This window comes from Vespa crabro, chromosome 19 (assembly GCF_910589235.1).
Source record: "Vespa crabro chromosome 19, iyVesCrab1.2, whole genome shotgun sequence".
In the NCBI taxonomy this organism is placed as follows: Eukaryota; Metazoa; Arthropoda; class Insecta; order Hymenoptera; family Vespidae; genus Vespa; species Vespa crabro.
The window spans coordinates 3,605,001-3,620,000 of record NC_060973.1 but is presented as its reverse complement, the minus strand read 5'-3'; the positions used below and the strand labels follow the sequence as shown (position 1 = coordinate 3,620,000).

Sequence of the window (15,000 nt, the reverse complement as noted above, 5' to 3'; positions counted from 1 at the left end):
CGACGTTAAAGTCGAAATTGAGTAAACCGATGATGATAGCCGTTTCGCTATACGCGTGATGTATCACGTTCAACGAGGCTCAACAAGTTTTTTTGAATTATTGCCGGTGAGAGGAGAGAGGGAGGGGGGGGGAGGGGGAGAGGGAGAGAGGGACGGAGAGAGGGAAAAGCACGAGTAAAAGTGCAATGGGAACAAAGATTTCACGGTCATTGACGATTTATGACTACGTTTATTTACAAATCTAACGATTATTATATTCTATTCATTTGTTGTATTCCTTGTTAGATATATATATATATATATATATATCCTACCGTGAATGTCATTAGGAACAAAGAAAAAATTAGCGAGAAAGATGTCCTTAGTAGAAAAAAAAAAAAAAAAAAAAAAAAAAAGAAAAAAGAGTAAGGAATGAGTTTCGTGAAAGAAGAAATAAGAAAAAAAAAAAAAAAAAAAAATTGGAAAATAAATCGTATCGATTGCAATCAATCACGATTCATTAATTCAATAATAATATAATAATGACGCTGTTCGTTTTGGATTCTACATACTCGTGTATATTATATTATTATTTGTTCCCATTTGAACGATTAGATATTTGAATTTTTCTTATGAATGGTAAATATGTAGTAGAGGTAGTAGGTGGTAGGTGACGCTTAAACTCCCAAGGTACATTACAAAAGGGGCTCCGTATGTAGACGTTATTGCAGAAGAGAACGATATGCGACCATTTATTTCCTATGACGGGCGTAACAATGACAAAAAGGAAGCATTAATCACGGCGGCTCGCGATGCCGGTCGGCCCATCCGAGAAAAACAAGTATCACGATTCTCTCTTCTTCGGTCTTTCACGGTACGCTTATTAAACGTACTTTAAATACTAAAAATCATGGTAGAGAGAGAGAGAGAGAGAGAGAGAGAGAGAGAGAGAGTGAGAGAGAGAGAGAAATGTAAAAGAAAAATCGAGTTAAAGTGGAGGACCGAGAGAAGCCGACCCTCCGGAGAAAATTTATCCAAAAGTTCTTCCACCAAAGATAAATTAACGACGGCGAAAATCCCGTATAGAAAAGGATGTTCAATGTTGGGGGGGAGGGGTGGGATGAGGGGAAATGAATGAGATAAAAAATTCACTCTGTTTCCGGGTCATCCCATCTCTTCACAGAGTATTACACGTAACGTTACGGGAATATTTTCAAGAGCTGTTAATGAAAGTGAAAGAAAAATACAAATGAACAACAAGAAAGAAAAATAGAGAGGCAAAGATAAACATGTAACAAGAAAAAGAACAACGAGAGAAAAGTATACATTTACAAAAGAAAAAGAAAAGAAAAAATAGAGAGAGAGAGAGAGAGAGAGAGAGAGAGAGAGAGAGAGAGAGAGAGAGAGAGAGAGAGAGAGAGAGAGAGAGAGTGGAGAACAAATCGGATATCGACAACACTAAAATTTTACGACTACGTCGTAACAATTTCGATTGATCGAAGTAGTCAATGGCAATGTTATCGTTGTTGTTTTGTTGTTGTTGTTGTTGTTGTTGTTGTTGTTGTTGTTGTTGGTGGTGATGGTGATGGTGGTGGTGGTGGTCGTGGTTGTGATGACGGATAAAGTTTTCATTCCATTCTATACTCTTAAAAGAAGGGTCGTGTTCGCGAAAAGAAAAGAATTACTAGAGGGAGGTGAGGAGCAAAGGACTTTTCGTAGATTTTCGTGAGGACCCATCCGAAATCAACGGTCGGGAAAATGAGTGTCATCTCTTCTGGAACACGCTGTGTGTCTCAACGGAGTCTTCCCCGTAGTCTTTGTCAAAGAAAATCTCGCGTAAGGACGATGAAATTTTATATTCTCCTTGGATGGATCTTGTCACGAATCGAGCCAATCTACTCACAGCGATTATTATCATTACTATCATACGTTACGTATATTGCATTGACTGACAAAAAAAGAAAAAAGAAAAAAAAAAAAAAAGAAGAAAAAAAAGAAAAAAAAGAAAAAGAAGAAAGAAAAGAAAATGTGATGCGAATATATTAGATATGCCTTCCTAGTTTCAATTTTGTTGTTGTTTTTCTTTTTGCTAGTTAATCTTTACATCTTTTATATATATATATATATATATATATATATATATATATATATAATTTTTTTTTATTACGAATTTGCAAATACGATAGTTATAATTATTTCTAATAAAAGTGATTATATTGACATATCTTCATATTCGTGGAATCTATGTAAAATATTTAATGTATTTATTATTTTATATATATATATATATATATATATATATATATAAATTTGGGGGACGGGAAGGAATGTCGCTTTCTTAAATTAAATTCAAACGAATAAATATTTAACAAGTTTTATTTTTAATCACAATCAAATATCAATATGCGCAGAAACGACATTACTTTCCGGTCCATCTAATATATAAAATAATAATAATAATAAAAGCAAAAGAAAAAAATAGAAGAATAAAAATCTATTCGTTCGATAGATTTCGTTTCTTTTTTTTTTTCAGCTGAATTGTTTATGTAGAAATATATTCGTTAATAGCATCCTTTGGCTCGGTTCCATTTTCGAATACACTTGTTGCGACAATTCGAGACATTCTAATCTCTTTCACTCTCTCTCTCTCTCTCTCTCTCTCTCGCTCTCTTTCTTTCTCTTTCTCTCTTTCGGAAAAATGATTTAATCTAAGTTTTAAAAATATTACCATATTATAGACGAAAAGGAACGCGGACTGGTAAACGAATTATAAATGATTTATCGACATTTATATAGATCCGTTCATTTCGATTGGATCTAAATCGGTAATTCAATCGGTAATCCTAGTAATAATCGTTCCCACTCGTATGTTTACGATCTTTTCATAGACGTTGGAAATGTTATAAAATTCACAATCCGTCGAATTTTAAACGCGTCAACTCCTCTCGCACTCTTCTCTGTATTTACTTGCACCATTCCCCCTCTACCATTTATATCGTACGAGGCGATGAAATTTTTACAACGCCTCTCGTTCTAGCCTTATCGTTGAAAAGACGAGAGATGGATAGATAGATAGATAGATAAAAAGAGAGAGAGAGAGAGAGAGAAAGAGAGAGAAAGAGAGAGAGAAAGGGTCCTGAAATTATCGTTATCGTTATCGTTAAAGCTCGATATTTTTACGATCGATTTAAAGAAACTTTGACACCTGTACCTTATCGTGAAAAAATAATATGAAACTACTTCAACAATTTTTTCTTGTTTCTTCTTTTTTTTCTCTTTTCTTTTTCTTCTTTCTTTCCATTCAATTTTTCCTTCCAAATTGTTATTATTATTCGAAAATTCAATTACGATATCTAATATTTATATATATATATATATATATATATATATACATATAATAGATATAATAAATATATCCATGTGTATAATATACATATATACATACATGTATTATCTATTGTATTGATTTATAAATAAGTATTGCTATAACCAAAATAGAACATCGTTTATATACATATGAATCAATCCATTGATAATAACAAATAATATAATAATAATAATAACAATAATAATAACAATAACAATAACAATAATAATAATAATAATAATAATAATAATAATAATAATAATAATAATAATAAAGATTTTTCTCGAAAGGAAAAGAAGGATTTAGTGGCTTAGAAAGAGAAGAAAAAAACAAGAGAAAAGAAAAAAGAAAAGGAGACAAATAGAGAGAGAGAGAGAGAGAGGGAGAGAGAGAGAAATAGAAAAAGGAAAGAAAGGAAGGAAGTGTAAGGAAAAAAAGAAAACAAAAAAAGAACAGTAACAAAAAAAGAAATTAGAAGGGCGGATGCTGCGGCTGGCACTGCGGAATTTTAGGAAATATCTCGGCCCCCGTTGCCGTTCTTCGACTTTCCTGCGGAGAGAGAAAATATTCGAGCTGCTAGGTGCCGTTGGTACGAACGCCGACGCGACTCGATCGTAAAAGGGCTGACACGGTGAGTGGGTGGAAGTGTGATAGAAAGAGGGAGAGAGAGAGAGAAACAAAATGAAGGGTGGGGATAAAAGGCTGGGAGATTAACGCATCGATTAGTTCGAACACGGCGAAACACTCTTCGGCACTTTGGCACCGCGTGTGTGCGATTCCGACGCGTTCTTTTTATTATTCCATCGCTTTCGAAAGCTACGAAAGCTCTTCCCCCCCCCCCATCCTCCCGAACCCCTCTAACCCCTCTCCATTCCTACCATCACCCCGACAAACTCACCCTCTCACGTCTCATCCTCTTTCTCTCTTTGCTTCTGTCTGTCTATCTGTCTCTCTTTCTCTCTCTCTCTCTCTCTCTCTCTCTCTCTCTCTCTCTCTCTCTCTCTCTCTCTCTCTCCAAATCGGATAGAAAAGGATAAAGCATGCGATTTTCGTCGTTACTTTCCTATATTAATTATTCTTCCTCTCGCTTTTCTGTTATCTTCCCATCGAATATTTCCTAATAAATATTTTCGTGACAATTGTTCACGATTATTTCTATTTAACTCTTCTATTTCTTTTGTCTTTTGTTTACTTTAAATTTTCTATAATTTACATTTTTTTTTTCACGAAGCTGCATTTAAAATCGTTATAATAGTACGCGATCGTTAATTTTGTTTCGGTCCACGATTGAAGGATTTAATTTGGGGAAATTAAATGCTTCGAAAGGAATATATATATATATATATATATATATATATATATATTCTCTATATTATAGAGAATATATATATATATATATTCTCTCTATATATATATTATAGAGAAAAGAAGAGAAATTCAGGACGTTAATATTGCGAGCATTTTATCCTTTTCTCTTTTTACTCTCTACGTTTTAAATAAAAACCGAAGTTCTGGTATATAAGTTTAGCAAAAGGTTTCTTAAATAAAACGCAAGTGCCATTCTTAATCGTCTGCTTTTAAAATTAAATATCTTTGAGTTTTCTTTTCTTTTTTTTTTTTCATTCTTTTTGTCGTAATCAGAGCAATTTTTTTAATTACTCGACTACTATTTTTGATTTAATTTAAAATTTAAAGAAGAAAAAAAAGATAAGAAAAGAAATAATAATAATAATAATAATAATAATAATAATAATATAATCACATGTAGATTTTATTCTAGTATTTTCTAAAAGAAATTTGATAAAATGGTATAATAAATTTATATTTTAAATTGAATTCTTAAATAAGAAAGAGAGAGAGAGAGAGAGAGAGAGAGAGAGAGAGAGAGAGAGAGAGACTAAGAATAAAATAACTTCTTTTAGGAATAACAATTGGAATATTTTCGCGTTTGCAAAAGAGTGAAATAGCTATAGAAGGAAGAGGATAAAAAAAAAGAAAATGTAAAGAAAAAAAAAGGAATAAAAGAAAGAAAAAAAAAAATAGAAATAAAAATGAAAAATAAAAATAAAGAATATCTAATATAAAAGAAAGAGAGAGGCAAACAGAGGGCAATCCACGAGAAGAAAAAGAAAATTGAGAAGAGAGAGAGAGAGAGAGAGAAAGAGAGAGAGAGAGAGAGAAAGAGAGAGAAAGGGAGTGAGAGGTAGGAAAAGAAGGATTTGCATCGACTCGTTGAGAAAGATCTGCCTTCGAAGTCTTACTTCAGTCGAACAACGAATTCCATTACTATCGAGAACTCGAGATGAACGAATAATGGCCTTCGTAACGTCTCCTCACTCTTCTTCTTCTTCTTCTTCTTCATTTTTTTTTTCTTTTTCTTTTTTTTTTTTTTTTATTTCCTTCGAATCGGCCTCGAGTGTCGTTTGCGAATCCCTAGATCATACAAATTTTCTCAAAAGGGAACGATCTCTCGACCTTTTTCGATTTCTTTGAAGAATTCACATACCTTCCTTTACACATCTCGTTGACGTGGGTCCTGAGAGAAGAAGAAGAAGAAGAAAAAGAAGAAGAAGAAGAAGAAGAAGAAGAAGAAGAAGAAGATGATGAAAATAAAATCAATTTATTTACAGAACAAGAAATGATAATTTCTCTCTCTCTCTCTCTCTCTCTCTCATAATATTCTTTAACGACTATTTCATCTTAACGAATCGATATATTACGATTGAAACCATTTCTTTTCGTATGGAATATTTCAAATAAAACATTTTTTAACATTCGTTATACGATACATACACATTCATTATCTCTTTGTTCATCTGCCAAGGCAAGTAAGATATATAAAAATTCTCTTATTTATCCTTTGGAATTTCTTTTGCGCGGAAGATTAGAAAAAACAAAACAAAAAAAAACAAAAATAATTAAGAATTTATTTAGAAATGGAGAAAATCTAAAGGATGTTGATACGTGAAAGACCCTAATCCTTCAGATTGAAGACATCTGGCGCGAAATAACAAGCGCGTACATATATATATATATATATATATATATATATATATATATATGCGTCAGACACAACATACGCATACACAATACATATATATATATATATATATATATATATATATATATGTGTATGTATGCATATATATATGCATATAACTACATCCCGTGAGACATTGGAGCGATCGTACACAATACACGACGCGTTTCCTTTCGCGTTTCTGGTACCTTCATCGAAACTGCATAAGCTCTACTTACCCAGACGCAGCCATAGTGTTAGCTCTGGTTTGGGGTTTGGCCGCGCCAAGCCGCGTGTTTGCGGTTTTGCTGTCGGTGCTCCGAAGTAGACTCAGTACACTGTGTGTTTCTCTTCTATATGTGTATGTACGTATATGCTTTCACGTGTATTAGCAAGTATGTATCTATATGCATACATGTTTGTATGTATGTATGTACACGTAGCTAACTCTTACATTCTCAACTCTCCCTGTAGATTCCTCCATATATATATATATATATGTATATATATATATCTCTCTCCTTCTCTCTCTCTCTCTCTCTCTCTCTCTCCCTCTCTCTGTCTCTCTCTCTGTCTCCTTCTGTCACTTGTGTGTATTCCCAATGACAGATTCGAGTAGACAGAGAGGATAGAAAGGGGAATCGGGCTGAGGTGTGGGGAGATGAGAGAGAAGGTGGTAATGGTGGTGGTGGTGGTGTTGGTGGTGGTGAGAAACGATCGATATAACGATAGATGTCCTGCGGGTGGACAACTAGCACGAAACCTTCCAGCTTATCGTCGACTCGCGCGAGCCACCAATGATTCGAGGTGAATGGAATCTGAACAGAGAGAGAAAGAGAAAGAGAAGAGAAAGAGAGAGAGAGAGAGGAAAGAGAAGAGAGAGAGAGAGAGAGAGGAAAGAGAAGAGGTAAGAGATAGTTTAGGCTGATAATTATATAAAGTAGAAGTCTGAAAAGAGTTTTTGGATTCGAAGTCGACAGATTTTTGACGATTGAGATTGAGAAAGAGATTGTGTACAAACTGCTCGTAATTCTTTCTTATGAATTAAAAAAGAAATAGAGAGATAGAGAGAGAGAGAGAGAGAGAGAGAGAAAGAGTGGAGAGCGGGGTAAACTTTAGCTATCCCTAATCATCTCTCTTTTATTTAATTTTCTTTTTCGTAATAAATTGCTTATATCATTTATCTATTGAAATATCGATATTATTTAACAAAAATATTTCTTTCTTCTTCATTTGTGAATAAAAAAGTTTGAATTTATATATATATATATATAAGTATGAAATAATGAGGGATTCTTTTATTCGAACTTTGATTTGTTCGTAGCGAGTGTCGGTTCGAAGCCATCACTTTGTAACTCCCGAAAGCGGGCAACCTCGTTGTAGCCCACGGCAGCTCTTAGGGCGTAACATCTTAATAATACAACCTGCTACAAACTACCCCCCCAGTTCATTACCCATTCCAGTTTAAGGGCGAGAACGAATCGAGGATAACGAAGCTCTCAGAAGTCGAGACGAGACGGTATGGTCCCGACCAAGCGGCAATTGAAAAATCGTTCGAGCTAATTAATTGGAGAATAATCTGAGGAGAACTTTAATAGCTCCGGCGTGGCCACGTTGAAACGACAAAGTATATACTATTACTATACGTTGGTATGGAATGAAAGATGAAGCGAAATCGAGATCAAAGGGATCGAAGAAAAACGGAGAAATCAACGAATGTATTAAAAAAATGTCGTCGCTGACTCGCGTATGGGGTTTCAAAAAATCAACATGTTTGTTCTTTTCTTTATTTATTTTATTATTATTTTTTTCTTTCTTTCTTTCTTTCTTTCTCTCTCTTTTTTACTACAAGATATGAATTTTTGAGAGAGAGCGAGAGAAAGAGAAAAGAACATTAAAAAGATCAGGTGTATATCTCAAAATTCAGATAAAGGCGATAACGTCGTTTAAAATAAATGTGATATAGGAGAAAACATTTTTTCGTCGAGTCAAAAAACAAAATCAAAACGATCCAAGGAAAAAGAAATATAAAGAAAAAAAGAAAAGAGAGAGAGAGAGAGAGAGAGAGAGAGAGATAGAGAAAGAAGTAAACAAATGAATTAAATATTTATGACTCCCATAGGTCTCTCAACGAGCGTGAGAGAAATCTAAGATACTTTTTCAGGTGTGAATCGTCGAAATAAAAAAATAAATAAATAAATAAAAAAAAAAAAAAAAGAAAGAAAAAAGGAAGAGAAAAAGGAGAAGAAACAAAGAAGAAAAAAAAAAGGAAGAGAGAAAAGAAAAGATCAAGAGAGAGACGCTTCGAAATACGTTCTCTTATCGAGTCGCATCTAATCCACGTCCTATTTCCGCAGGCGATCGTTGGATCCTATCTTTTCCTATCCTCTCGGTGACCATACCCAGCAACGATGAAAATAGCAAACGGATTTCGTATCTACAAAGATCGCACAAGTTCGCACGCTCGAAAATAAAATCTATGAAAAATCGACGATGGCCCTTTCCGCTCTTGCATTTTATTTTCCCGAAGAAATGTAACAGTTCGAGTTCGTTTTACATTTACCAGGCGAACATTAAAATAAGTTATAGAAAACAAACTTTATAATATTTATTGGAAAACAATTGATTTTGAAAGATTTTCATTTTCGATTAAACTTTAATATTGTCTATGATCTATTCCCGATTGATTTTATTAATCGATCGTATCTGTAATTTTTGTTATTTTCAAAATATAAAAAAAGAAATATTCATTATAATTAATTCATTATAATTAATTAAATCATATTAAATAATAATTTAATTTGTCATTTATATAAAGATATATAAACATTTATCTCAGAAAATTTTAATCAAGAATACCAACGACAAGATTATCCACGATCGTAAATCTTGGATCTATTCTCCCGTTTATTCGCCCGAAGGAATGAATTTTTAATCTACCGATTGAAGAATCTAAATCGGATGGGCATTTGGAAATTGTTAATTATATTTGACATAGACATTTCAATTCACGAGAGCCAAATCGAAAACAATAAAATGATCCATCAAACGACGGAAATGCCAGAAAAGATAAATCTTTTATCTGTCGTTACTGTCGATTATAATTATCATTATCAATATATACAGTAATTATCGATAAGTTACAAATCTGAAACGTTAGGAAAGAAAGAGAAAAATAAATAAATGAATAAAAAATAAAAATTTAATTAAATTAAAAAATAAAATAAAAACAAAACAAGAAAGAAGCAAAGAAAAAAAAAAAAAAAGAATAAAAAAATAAAAAAGATAATCGATCGCTGACAACGCCGCGCCGTGAGCGAGGATTAAAGCTTTCGATGGTAAGCTCGAAAATCGCTTTTCACCGAATTACCAAGCCATGTCTATCGACGATCGCTCGAGGCCCGACATTTTTTACAACATTTTCACTGGCCGACCATATTTGTTTCGTTCTGTTCGATACGCTGCAGAGAAAAGGGACGTGGAAGCTTTAAAGGGCTACAAAACATGAATTCCTCGCTACGGAGCTTTCACTCATTCCCGAGTTTTTCCTATTGACTTGGAGTAGATAGCACAGAATTTATATATATATATATATATATCGATATATAAATATCGATCTCTGCTTTTAACGTTATTTCTATTATTCAATTTCTCTTATATACGAAATAATCGATTACAAATTGAACGGACACTTATCCGTTAAACCAAAAAATTACAACTAATAATTCATGGATCGTTAAAGTGATTTTTCAATGAAACTAGTTAGAAAAAAAAAAAAGAAAAAAAAAGAAGAAATAAAAAATGAAAATCCATCAAATATAAAGCAATTTGTTAATGTAACTCCATAGAGCGTCATTAGAACAATACAATGAAAAATCTCGTCGAAGATAATCAAAGGAAATACGTGTTATAATGGAACTAGTAAAAAAATCATCGAAATAATTCAACTCGAAAAAGTTCTCATCGAACGTCATGAAAAAAAAAGAGGAAAAAGTGGATGAAGAAAAGAAAAAAAAAACAAAAAGAAACAAAAGAAAACAACAAAAAAAAAAGAAAAAATAAAAAAGAGAAAGAGAGAAAGAGAAAGAAAAAAGGGAGAATGATATTCGACGAAAAATGGACGATGTTAGATTTGACAAGATACACCGAATGATTTTATATCGTGACCCAATGGTCGTGTTAAGGTTTACCTAGCAGGATAGTCTCTTCCTCACGAGCTCGATACTAACCCTTAGTGGCCCTTAGTGTCCCATGTAAAAGCCAGTAGGGAGTTGGTGTGGCGCTAAACACGCACTTAAACTACCCTTATATCGCCTTTCCCAGAGAGAGAGAGAGAGAGAGAGAGAGAGATATCGGAACCTATTACCCTACGATCAACCGACACGCTACTTCTATTTACGACGAACAACTCCGAACTGAAGGTCGACCGCACTGGGACACCTCGCGTAATAGAATTGTTTACCTTCGTGTTCGTCTCTTTGAATAGATCAACCTATGATATACGTAAACGTAAACGTATATTCATACGACGTATTATTTACGACGATCAAAATATTTTTGTTTTCATTTTCTTTTTCGTTTTTCTTTTTTTTTTCCCCTCTCCTCTTTACATACACACACATTTATTTTAAAGATATCCGATCAATTCTAATTCTATTTCTAATAAATATATATATATATATATATATATATATATATTTCTTTCTTTGCAATTAATAATATTATTGCTATTAAATATCGTATATATCCATTGGCCAATATTTATTTCATTCTTATTTATATCTGTCATTAATTAAATATCATCTTACCTTTCCATTAATATTTTTTAATTTAATAATCGTTTATATATATAAAGAAAATGAAGTACTTCACCTGTCGAATTAATTTCATGAAAAATGAAAAATAATTCGCGATCTTTTTCCGTCTAATATAATTTGAAGGGAATATATATAAAACAAAAAAAAAAGAGAAAAGAAAGAAAAAGAAGAAAAGAAAGAAATTATATTATATATTTATTATAATCGACAATACGATTATCTTTACCTAACCTTCTCTCTCTCTCTCTCTCTCTCTCTCTCTCTCTCTCTCTCTCTCTCGTCATTTCCATTCGCTCTTTTCGTGATCTTTATCAAAAGTATAGTGAAACATGGAAAAGATAGAAGATCGAGTGGAGACAAGATAAAGGATATTATCCGGGTAACGTAGAAACGGGGACACACCAACGATACCTAGAAAGACTTTCTCTGGATTACGAAGGCCATATTCAAGGTGCTACTTTTGGCTTGACGTGTAAAGTAAGAAGACGAATCGTCTTCCTGAATAAAGATAAAACGTGCCACCAAAGCCAAGGAACATATTCCAAGAGTTTCCTTGCGTGAACCGCAAAGGCTCTTGCTTGCTTCTACCCATTTATATCGATATCATATAGTAGTTCGGCAAACGTACCTATCATCTCTCCCTATTTATGATAAAATTGTTATGGGGTTGAAGATAGGGGGAAGGGAGTGGAAAAAGTAGCAGTTCTGGAAAACTACGCAAGGAAATAAAATGAAATAGCGAAATATGTGAATTAAATTATTGTAGTCTTTGTTTCCCTTCCTTCCTCTCTCATCCCTCTCCTCGCTTAGCCCTCCAACTCTCTCTCTCTCTCTCTCTCTCTCTCTCTCTCTCTCTCTTATGCCTTCCTCTCCCCACCACCATCTCTTCCTCTCTCACTCTTGCCCACCGCTTCACTTTTCTTGCGACAGACGGAATCGATTCGTGTTCTACGATCTTAACCCGAAAATACTTTGCCGTCGTAAATTTCACGACGTCAGTTTATTTCTACCCCACAATTTCGTAGAACTGGAACATACTACCCTCATCCCCTCTCCCCAACTCCATCCCTCTCTATACCCTCCCACTGGTCTGTTCCAGTTCAGACGTTAGTTCTCCTAGTAAAAGTTCAAGGACCTGAATCATGTTTACTGTATCCATATTGTTTTCTTTCACTGTGTTTACTCTATGTTATATTGCTATTATATATATATATATATATATATATATATATATATATATATATGAGCGCGTGTGTTCAATTTATCGGAATTTATGTTATATGAAAGAGGAAAGGGTGATTGTTCGTTCTTTATGTTTATCGTTTAACTCAAGATAAATGTATTAAAATCTTAAATTGTTCATTAACTAATATACTAATATACTATCTAACGACAAAGATAAATATTTAATATTTAAGCATTGCACGTTCCATTTATTGAATTTATTAAATTCAAGATTGAAGAAGAAAAAAAAGCGATAATGCTTAAAATATATCTTTTCTTAAAAGATAAAAATACTCCAGAAACGCCCATTGAAGAAGTATGACATACTTTTAATGATAGAAGTTAAAAAAAAAAAAAAAAAAGAAAAAAAAAAGAAAGAAAAAGAAATAATAGAGCGAGCGAAAAAAGAAAGTTTAATAAACAAAAAAAATTCTTAGATTATATATAGAAACGCCGTAAAAAAATATAATAAATATAATTTTACCATATCATTCGACATATTTAGTAGTTTAATGATATCTCTCACCATCGACGGATTACATTCATTAAGATAGCTACGAGAAAGCACGTAAATATCGTAAATTCCGACGTTCGTAGCTATTTTATGTGTGTACGTAAATTTCGTGAATGATTTTAAGTAAGAAGGCTGCGGAAAGACTGTTGAAGCTGCAACCAGTCATCCGCAACTTGTTTAACAAACACACGTCGACGACTTCGTCAGTGCTTCTTGTAAACGACTCGCGATACGTCACAACGGGTTTCTAAAGCGTTCTTAAAGTAAAACTGAAGTGAAAGGCGTGAAGAACATCAGCCCAGTTGAGTACCGTCAATATACATTTGCATCTTGCAAACAGAGTTCTCTCGTGTATGTATGTATGTATGTAAACACGCGTATGTGTGCCTATTGATGTACCTGCACGCGTGCGTACGTGCGTGGGTATGTGCGCGTAAGAAGACATTTATGACATCTAAAAGCAAACTTTCTTTACAACTTTGTTGTCATAAGATGTACTATAATTTGTCGGGAATATTTACAATGTAAAAGATGTAAAATATCTGAGAGTCTATATGATCGTGTGAATAAGTTTGAAAATGAAAAAAAAAAAAAAAAAAAAAAAAAAAAAGAAAAAAATGAAAAATGAAGATAAAGAAGAGAAATTAAAATAGAAATCTTATCGTTCGATATTCCAATGTCTATTTATTGTCCGTGAGAAATTGTATTACTCTGAAAAATATTATATTCTTATCTTAAGAGATTCATTATATATTTTTGTAATATTGGATTAAAAAGAAAATTAAAAAAAAGAAAAAAAAAGAAAAGAAAAGAAAAAGGAAAAATTATTTTTGAATTTTCACAATGAATTTACGCTTTTTCATATTTAACGTCTATCTTTATTGTGAGATATAAAAGTTAATGAACAATATATCTTGATGAATTAACTTTGATCCATTCATCCTTTCTAATAATAAATGAAAAAGAATGAGATTCTGTTAAACGTAAAGATCTAAAAAAAATTTCTTTTAGAATATCACGTTACTACTAATCTTTCATCCTGACAAGTTTGCTCGAGTGAATTATAAAAGACAGAATAATTTTTAACTATTATCCCTTAACTATTTATTATTTCGATATTTCGATGGATCTCGAAGGATCATCACGTATCGCGTTGATTTAAATTTTGTCGATCTCTTTTTTTTCTTTTGTTTTGTTTTTTTAACTCACCTTGAACGTACCCAAATCCTTCACGCTGCATGCCAGTTTAACGTTACGTCCTGCCGGTACCGTGATATTTCCTATTTCAGAGATGAACTCAGGATCTCGTGCAGTGGTAACTGAAGGCAGAAAAAAGACCAATTGTGACAGTGACGATGTTACAGCTCGTGCTTTCAAAAATTTGTTAAAAACAAAAAAGAAGTGGGAGAGAAGAGGAACGAATCAAGAGAGAGAGAGAGAGAGAGAGAGAGAAAGATAGAAAGAAAGAAAAGAGAGAAACACTCGTTGAAAATGTCCGTCTACGTTAACATCTGACGAATGAATCGTGACTCTACGTTTTTGCGTTCGTTTCTTCGAAAAATTTGCACGAGAATATTGTTGAAACATTTTGCACATTTGCATATATCTCGTCATAAAAAAAAGAAAAAAAAAGAAAAGAAAAGAAAAGATAAGAAAAAGAAAAATAATTAACAGAAATTTTGTTAAACTATACTGTTGAGAAAATTTAACGTTACGATCGATAGAAAAATCTTTCCAGCTTACGATGTTATTGAATCTTCATAAGGAAGAAAGATATACGAAGTTGTAATATGTCGATATATTCTTTTTTCGATACTCTATATGAACGTGTGTTGTACACATCGATAAAAAGCCTTAAAGGAAAAAAGAAATTTTTTACAAATCAGAAATATTTACATTGTCCTGTCAAAAAAAAAAGAAAAAATTCGATACTATCGTTAATAAAAAAATCTTTCGAATTACGATGTCATTGAATTTTTATAAGGAATAGAGAAAGAGAGAGAGAGAGAGAGAGAGAGAGAGAGAGAGAGAGAGAGAGAGAGAGAGAGAGAGAGAGAGAGAGATAGACAAAATGTATGCG

At 32.8% G+C, this 15,000-nt stretch overlaps 1 protein-coding gene across 3 annotated transcripts in view; it reads right to left on the bottom strand.

Moving 5' to 3' along the window:
- The window catches only part of LOC124430655 (lachesin-like), a 272,933-nt gene that overhangs the window by 162,512 nt on the left and 95,421 nt on the right, over window positions 1–15,000 (bottom strand). For all 3 annotated transcript variants that reach the window (XM_046977563.1, XM_046977560.1, XM_046977562.1), the window contains one exon: window positions 14,130–14,239. In XM_046977563.1, the coding sequence (XP_046833519.1) occupies window positions 14,130–14,239 (110 nt within the window). The remainder of the gene's footprint in view (window positions 1–14,129; window positions 14,240–15,000) is intronic.